This window comes from Chionomys nivalis, chromosome 7 (assembly GCF_950005125.1).
Source record: "Chionomys nivalis chromosome 7, mChiNiv1.1, whole genome shotgun sequence".
Taxonomy (NCBI): domain Eukaryota; kingdom Metazoa; phylum Chordata; class Mammalia; order Rodentia; family Cricetidae; genus Chionomys; species Chionomys nivalis.
In genome coordinates, this window is record NC_080092.1 from 79,763,638 (window position 1) to 79,772,634 (window position 8,997).

Genomic DNA, 8,997 nt, shown 5'->3' on the forward strand with positions numbered 1-8,997 from the left:
TGGGTAAGTGAAAGAAATGTGAGGAAGGGAGGAAGTGGGAACTTGGATTGGGTGTGTATAATGGAAAATATATAGTTTTTTTCTTTTTTAAAAAAAATAAAATAAAAAAGATGCAGGTTTTAGAAAAACTTAATAAAACAGATCATAGAGATATTCAGATTCAAACATAGAATTTAATGTAGAACCAAATTCAGCATTGCATTATAAGGTTAGAGAGGAACAGCCCAAGGTTGTCAAACAACAAACTATAATTTAACCAGTCACCTTACAAGAACTGCCAAATGACAGATATCCCCAAGGCTGTGCAAGAGTTAAATGAACTCCTGTGAAAATATTACATTTAAGGAGAGTCAAGAAAACAATAATCTCATTTGGCATGCATTCACCTTTTATGAAGCAGATGTTGAACTTGTGGAAAGACTTGGTTAATGTGCTCTTGGAGTCTGGTTCACAGTTACATACATAACCTGGTTGAAAGAAGAGGCTAAGACTATTGAACAACAAAGAAGTGCTAGAGGTATGGAAATCTCCCAAGACCAACTTCTTGGAAAGGAGATTACACTGGTGTATGAAGGCAATCTCTATGTGATGATCACATTCTTGATTTATGCCACACAGCACTTTTGAATGTTTGTCACAGAATTGGAGAAGTAGAAAACAAAGTAGAGTCATTTACAGTTTTCACAGGGCTCAAAGGAAACCTCCATGGATTTCTTACAAAGACTGACTTCATCAATAATCAAATGATACCAGATTCAGAATCTAGACAAATAATAATTGAATCTCTGACTTTTGAAAATACTGGTTCCCAATGTATAAAGATAATTATGCAGTTAAAGGCAAAATCAGCACTGTTCAAGGAGTGGATCCAAGAAACAAATAATATTGAATTTCATGGCCATGATGATGCATGGATATGAGACATGATTTCCAGAGCTTTGAAGAAAAATTGAAATGTCAAATGTTTCAATAGTGGCAAACATGATCACCTGAAAAGGGGTTGTAAACAGGTCATTTCTGGGAACAATGTTCTTTCTGAGCATAATTCAAACAGAATGCCTCTTCTTTCTGGGTTATGCAGAAGGTTTGTCAAAGGCAGACATTGGACCAATGAATGTTAAATAGCCAATATTTAATAAGTCAGCTGTTAGAAGTGATATGCAAGCAAGCAGTTTCCTCAATCTTTTCTGGTGATCAGGAAGACTAATCAAAGTTGTCCCTCCTCTGTCTTCTGCACAGGTGTGTATTATCAACAAGTACAGGTGTGTCTCTCCATCTCCATACATCTGTGATGGTCTACCCAAGTACATTTTGAGTGATACACATTTATTTTTCAAATTCCTCAGTTAAAGTGTTGTACACTCTACGAATCTTAAAGTCGCTCATTCTTTCATGTTGTCCTTGTAAATCTGACTTTACTCCTATGTACATCGCTGTTAAGTACAACTTTTCAGAAATAATCGTCAAGCACTTGTGGAAACATCCCCAATGATGGTGTTTCTGATGTGTAATAGTAAGATAGTACAGGTAGCATTAAGAAAAAATAGTTTTGAAAGACTTCTGTTTTTGACATTTTGCCTGAAAAGGCAGACACACAGACAGCCTGAAACCAGGCAAAACAGGTTTCAGTTCTATACTGATATGCTATTCACCCCCAGATTCATTACCATCTCATTGAAATACATTCTCCTAATACAATTCCTCAATAACAGTGTCATCTTGGCCTGTACTACATCTACCCCAGATGGAAATCATCTTATAGGAGGATGGAAGGCATAGACACTGGCATGACCCTCTCTCTGAATAAAGTTTACAGCAAACATTGTACTGGCTGTTTACTTCCTCATGCTGTCCCCTACCCTCAAAGAACCCTCATCCTATGAATGGGAAGCTGATTTGCCCATCACATTTCATTCCTCCTTACCTCTGTCAAAAACTAAACCTTTCTTCACATAGAGATGAGAGTGGAGAGGCTCTTAAAGGGACAGAAACCTGGACTAATGGAGATTCAGGCTAGAAGCCAACCATTTAGTTCATCGCTGTGGGTGCCATAACATTATATCCATCCCCCAATAAACTTAGTAGCTAAGTGCAGGCAAAGATCAGCTGTGTAGAAGAACAACTGCCCCATTCAACTCTTTCAGGCAGAAGACACTTAATCAGATGGAGTTCCAAGTCCTTCCTCCACAAAAGTAGAACATGACTCAGCTGTCAATCTGAGGACTGATGCCAAGTAGATATCCATTAGAGAATACATATATTATAGAATTTAAAAGTAAAAAATTAAAGGAAAAGGTCATACAATCTGTAAGCTGTCAAATTATTTGAAGGCTTTTTAAGAAATAAAAAACACAAATGACTAAAAGAATATGTTAAAAAAAAAAGAATGGTCAGTGCCACTAGCCACCAGGAAATACAAATAAAAACATCCTTGAAATTCTACCTCTTTCCCCTCAGGAAAGGCTGTCATCAAGAAAACCAACAAAAACAAGTCCTGTTTTTATCCCATGTTTTTTTCAGTAGCAGTCCAGCTGGCCTTGGTGAGCTCCCAATAGATCGGCCCCCCTGTCTCAGTGGTTGGGTGCACCCCTCATGGTCCTGACTTCCTTGTTCATGTTCTCTCTCCTTCTGTTCCTCATTATAACCTTGGGAGCTCAGTCCGGTGCTCCAGTGTGGGTCTCTGGCTCTATCTCCATCCATCGCTAGATGAAGGTTCTATGGCGATATGCAAGATATTCATCAGTATGATTATAGGATAGGTTCATTTCAGGTTCCCTATCCTCAGGTGCCCCAATGAACTAACTGGGGACATTGCCCTGGGCTTCTGGTAGCCATTCCAGGTTAAAGTCTCTTGCCAACCCTTAGGTGGCTCCCTTAACTAAGGTATGAGTTTCCCTGCTCCCCCATCCAACCTTCCTTTACCCCCAATCACCCCGATTCCCCCAGTTCCCCTCATCCTCTCCTTCACACTTTTCTCTCCCCATCTCCCCTCATCCCCATCCTACCCCACCCCCCAAGATTCCCATTTTTTGCCCATCAATCTTGTCTATTTCCCATAGCTGGGAGGATATCTATATGTTTTCCCTTGGGTTTACCCTCTTGTTTAGCTTCTTTAGGATCACAAATTATAGACTCAGTGGCCCCTATCCATGGCTAGAAACCAATTATGAGTGAGTACATCCCATGATCTTCTTTTTGGGTCTGGGTTACCTCACTCAGGATCGTATTTTCTATTTCCATCCATTTGCATGCAAAATTCGAGAAGTCATTGTTTTTTACTGCAGAGTAGTACTCTAATGTATATATATTCCACACTTTCTTCATCCATTCTTCTATTGAAGGGCATCTAGGTTGCTTCCAGGTTCTGGCTATTACAAATAATGCTGCTATGAACATAGTTGGACAAATGCTTTTGTCATATGCTAGGGCATTTCTTGGGTATATTCCCAAGAGTGCTATTGCTGGGTCCAGGGGTAGGTTGATCCCAATTTTTCTGAGAAACCGCCACACTGATTTCCAAAGTGGTTGCACAAGTTTGCAGTCCCACCAGCAATGGATGAGGGTACCCCTTTCTCCACAACCTCTCCAGCAAAGGCTATCCTTGGTGTTTTTGATTTTAGCCATTCTGACAGGTGTAAGATGATATCTCAAAGTTGTTTTGATTTGCATTTCTCTGATCGCTAAGGAGGTTGAGCATGACCTTAAGTATCTTTTGGCCATTTTAACTTCTTCTGATGAGAATGTGGTGGACAATGAGAGCTGACGAGAGGCCAAGGAGAATGGCACAGGAACTTTCATCTGGCGATGGATCGAGAGAGAGACAGAGACCCAATTTGGATCAACCGTCTGAGCTCTTAAGGTCCAAATGAGGAGCAGAAGGAGGGAGAACATGAGCAAGGAAATCAGGACCACGAGGGGTGCACCCACCCACTGTGACAGTGGAACTGATCTATTGGGAGCTCTCCAAGGCCAGCTGGACTGGGACTGAATAAGCATGGGTTGAAACTGGACTCTCTGAACAAGGCGGACAATGAAGGCTGATGAGAAGCCAAGGACAATGGCACTAGGTTTCGATCCTAATACATGAACTGGCTTTGTGGGAGCGTAGCCTGTTTGGATGCTCACCTTCCTGGACCTAGATAGAAGTGGGAGGACCTTGGTCTTCATGTAGAGCAGGGAATTTGGACTGCTCCTCAGTATCGAGAGGGAGGGGGAGTGGACTAGGGGGAGGAGAAGTGGAGTGGGGATAGGGAGAGGGGAGCGGGGGGAGGGGGCAATATGTGGGAGGAGGGGGAGGGAAATGGGAAACGGGGAGCAGTTGGAAATTTTAAGTAAAAAAGAATAAAAAAAAAAAAAACAAGTCCTGCTGAGGATCCAGGGGGAAAGGAGACCTTTACACACTGTAATGGGAATGGAAATTAGCAAGTCTGTATGGAAATTAGCTTGTAGGATCTTAAAAAAATCTAAAATTAGAACTACCACGTGACTCCTCTACAGTACATACAACAAAGAACCAACCTACCTGTTTGTCAGTGGACAGATTCATGAATAAGATACGGTTATATGAAAAAGAATAAATCATGTCATTGGCCAGAAAACATATGAAAATTGGAGATCATCTTATTATGTGAAGTAAGTCAGACTCCAAAGACAAAGGCGAAGTTTTTCTCATATAAGGAGGGTGAGGACGATTTGGGAAGAGAAAGAGAATCGGGAGGAGGCCACAGGGGGCATCAGAAAGGGGGATGGTGAGGGAATTTGATCAAACTGTATTACATGTATTCATAACAACGTCGTGATCAAATGCACTACTTTGTAAAATCAGTGCAAGCTAATACAAATTAATCAATTTCTGTGTGTCATACAAAACAAAAATGGAAGTTTTAAATTAAAACACATATAGTACAGCCAAGAGATGGTGGTGCACACCTTTAATCCCAACACTAGGGAAGAAGAGATAGGTGAATCTCTATGAGTTCGAGGCCAGCCTGGTCTACAGAGTGAGTTCCAGAACAGTCAGGACTACACAGATAAACCCTGTCTCAAAAATTAAAAAAGAATGAAGGAAAGATTAAAAACAAGAGAAACAAACAGAAAACACATAAAAAATAAACAACTCAAGAATAAATCTAGTAAAACAAGGGCAAGGCTCCTGCAAAACAAAGTACCAGCATTTCATTTCATGATAAGCAAGCTTCCAGGTACCCGGATGAGGACATCCAGCCTTGGTGTTTAAAAGAGAAAGTAGTGACATTGTTTTTCAATAATCCAAAACTAGAAACAACTAGTTTTCTTGGTGAAAAACTCCAATCAGTGAGTGGTGTCACATTCATTTAGTGGAAGATTACACAAAAATGAGATTGAACAAACTGGGGAATCACAAAGGTGAGGGTTGTCAAACCGTTCTTTCATCAAAGACACAGACTGATTTTGATTTGCAAAGATGTTAAAAAGTGATGCCAAGGTTGGAAGACTGACCCTTGAAGACAGTAGGAAACAGCTTTTGAGGATAAGCAACATGAAATGGTTTGTAAAGACTGAGATTAATTTCCATTTCTTTAATAATGCTTTGGCCGTGTTCACATTTTATTCTCTCAATTAGAAATAAATTATCTATGTATTTTTTAGTATAAATAGTAGATGAGAGGGGGAGGGAGAGAGAGATAGAGTCAGGGAAAGAGAGAGAGAGAGATGCATACCTTTTTCACCACAAATAAATTAGGTACATTTCAAATAAGCATGATTCTTTTTCTGAATGGAAAGAAAAGAGGTGAGAAGACAATAAAAGAGAAAGACCAGTAAGAAAGTAATGGGAATAAAAGTAAAGAGAGCAAGGCAAAAGAAGGAAATCAGGAAATCACTAGTCTAAGGTCACTGTCCTTGCTGTCAGCCAGATGTGCACTACAGTTACCTGCCAACCCTCCTTTGTCTGGATCTAAATGCTTCGTCCCCATAAACTCCCAGGTGTAGACAGTCAGTAAAGACTAGTGGCCACCCACATCCCCACTGATGCCTTCTTATTCCTAGTGTGCTGTTGTGATCTAGCTGCCCTCACTCCCCCTGACCACAGCAGAACTTCTTTGTGGTCTGTAATTGACAAGGATGTTTGTGTTCTTTCTGGCCGCTGATTTTCCACAGAAGCAGTAGAGGTATAAAAGGCTTTAGCTGGGGCAAAATAAAGGTTGCTGTTCTTCCGCATGAAAAGAAGCCTCCGTGTCTCAATCCCAGCACCCCCCACCAGTCTTGGCTATCCAGGCTGTGCCAGCAGTGTGACATGCTGTTTCTTTTTATACCAATCAGTGCTGGTTCCACTCTGCTATGAAACACATACTTCCAGACACCCTTACCTGAAACAACTTTTAATGAGCCCCCAATACAAGGTGTGGCAAATTATACAAGTACTGGCACCTACACGGCACAGTTTGGAATTGGGTTTTGTGGGCAAACAGACAGGGAACCAGATGTTGAGTCCATCTTACAGAATACAGCACTCTCATGCCCAGAGACATTGTAAACCTAAGCACAGATGGCAGAAGAAAGTTGTAAGAACAAAGGAATCTTTTTTTTTTTGATATTTGACACTGATTTTTTTTTATTCTTTTTTACTTAAAATTTCCAACTGCTCCCCGTTTCCCATTTCCCTCCCCCTCCTCCCACATATTGCCCCCTCCCCCCGCTCCCCTCCCTCTATCCTCACTCCACTTCTCCTCCCCCTAGTCCACTCCCCCTCCCTCTCGATACTGAAGAGCAGTCCAAATTCCCTGCTCTACATGAAGACCAAGGTCCTCCCACTTCTATCTAGGTCCAGGAAGGTGAGCATCCAAACAGGCTACGCTCCCACAAAGCCAGTTCATGTATTAGGATCGAAACCTAGTGCCATTGTCCTTGGCTTCTCATCAGCCTTCATTGTCCGCCTTGTTCAGAGAGTCCAGTTTCAACCCATGCTTATTCAGTCCCAGTCCAGCTGGCCTTGGAGAGCTCCCAATAGATCAGTTCCACTGTCACAGTGGGTGGGTGCACCCCTCGTGGTCCTGATTTCCTTGCTCATGTTCTCCCTCCTTCTGCTCCTCATTTGGACCTTAAGAGCTCAGACGGTTGATCCAAATTGGGTCTCTGTCTCTCTCTCGATCCATCGCCAGATGAAAGTTCCTGTGCCATTCTCCTTGGCCTCTCGTCAGCTCTCATTGTCCACCACATTAAGAGAGTCCGGTTTTATCCCATGTTTTTTTCAGTAGCAGTCCAGCTGGCCTTGGTGAGCTCCCAATAGATTGGCCCCCCTGTCTCAGTGGTTGGGTGCACCCCTCATGGTCCTGACTTCCTAGAACAAAGGAATCTTGACCTTCCCATAGAGCAGGAGCTGCCAAAGACCAGATGATGACTAGAGCTGCAAAAAAAAGCTGACGGGAGGAGCGCCTGAGTTATTGGAAAGAGTTCAAGTAAGCTATCCCCAAATAAGAAAAGAATGCTTCCAAATGATTCAGAGCATGAGGTGAGAATTTCCTTCTTCATGAACACAAATTAAATATGGAAATGGTGAACAAAGAGGAAGAGACTTTCTGATTGGTCCAAACTTTGGAGGTCCATGGTATAAAAATCTGTGACTGGAAGAACTTGCTACACTGTTGAAAACTCACCTGTGAACAGAGTAAAACCCTCCACATCTGATACCATGGCCCTCTGTTGCTGCCCACCTTGCTGTGAGCCATGTTGCTGCAAGACCACCTGCTGCAAAACCACCTGCTTCCAGCCCTGCTGCTGTGAATCCAGCTGCCCTGAGTCCATCTGCTGTCAGCCTTGCTGTCCCCCATGTTGCTGCAGCATACCATGCTGCCAGCCCTGCTGCTGTGTGCCCACCTGCTGTGATACCACCAGCTACAAGACTACCTGTTGCAAGCCAACCTGTGTGAACATCTATTGCAGCGCACCCTGCTGCCAGCCCTGCTGCTGCCAACCATGCTGTTGTGTGCCCACCTGCTGCCAGCACTGTTGCTGTGTGCCCACCTGCTGCCAGCCCTGCTGCTGTGTGCCCACCTGCTGTGAAAACACCTGCTGTGAATCCACCTGTTGCAAGGCCACCTGTTGCAAGCCAACCTGTGTGACCATCAGCTGCAGCACACCCTGCTGCCAACCCTGCTGCTGCTGACCAGCTCCCCTAAGGAACATCTGCACAGCCATGCTCTCCAGAGAGTGGACAGGCCCTAGGTTCACAAAGTCACACCTTAGCCTTTGCTGCCCCCTTCATGCTCTCACCAGGAAACCTGGCGAACGTAAAATCTAACTTAAGTGTGGGAAATGCTGTGAGGAAGGATGGTGTCCCTCACATGTTTCTCCTGTCATCTCCAAAGATTATGAATGCCATCTTCATGGGGGCTGATGTGAAGGTCAGGTATCAGTCTAAATTCTGAACTAGGATCTTTATATCTCTCACCAAATATCTTAAGAAAACACTACTTCCTAAATAAAACTTGATTTCACCCATTATCTTTTCAAATGTATTTTCTTAGTTACCCCAATGTTTTTATGTGGTATTTTTTTCCTTTCTTCTCACTTATAACATGTGTCCCTGGAAACAAGCAATTTTAATAAACTGTGCTATCATCATTTCAAGTGTCTGTCATTTTGTTTTGATGAACCACATAAAGAAAAATTCACATATTGAACAGAATTCTAAATACTCAACTTGGTTCCCCTCTGCCCTGCTTTAGTGACACTAACATCTTTGAAACAGTAGATCCATGGAAGGTTTCTGTAGATGGAAATTTCTGTCCTACACACACCCACAGCCATTCCATCCCAAATAAGCATGTAGAGGATTATATTAATTATTAATTTGTTGGCCTATTGCTTGGACTTATTACTAACTAACTCTTACAACTTAAACTCACCCATAATTTTTATCTATGTTTAGCCATGTATCTTGATACCTTTTCTCAGCAAGGCATATTCATCTTGCTTCTTCTACAACTGGTTTTATGACTGTGTTTCTGCCTTTCCTCT

General features: G+C 42.4%; 1 protein-coding gene across 1 annotated transcript; it reads left to right on the forward strand.

The window, feature by feature from the left end:
• The first annotated feature begins 7,669 nt into the window (after positions 1-7,669).
• Positions 7,670-8,143, forward strand: LOC130877067 (keratin-associated protein 9-1-like). The gene has a single exon (XM_057773973.1). It carries the CDS (start codon positions 7,670-7,672, stop codon positions 8,141-8,143), a length of 474 nt encoding a protein of 157 aa, XP_057629956.1.
• Positions 8,144-8,997: the final 854 nt, after the last annotated feature.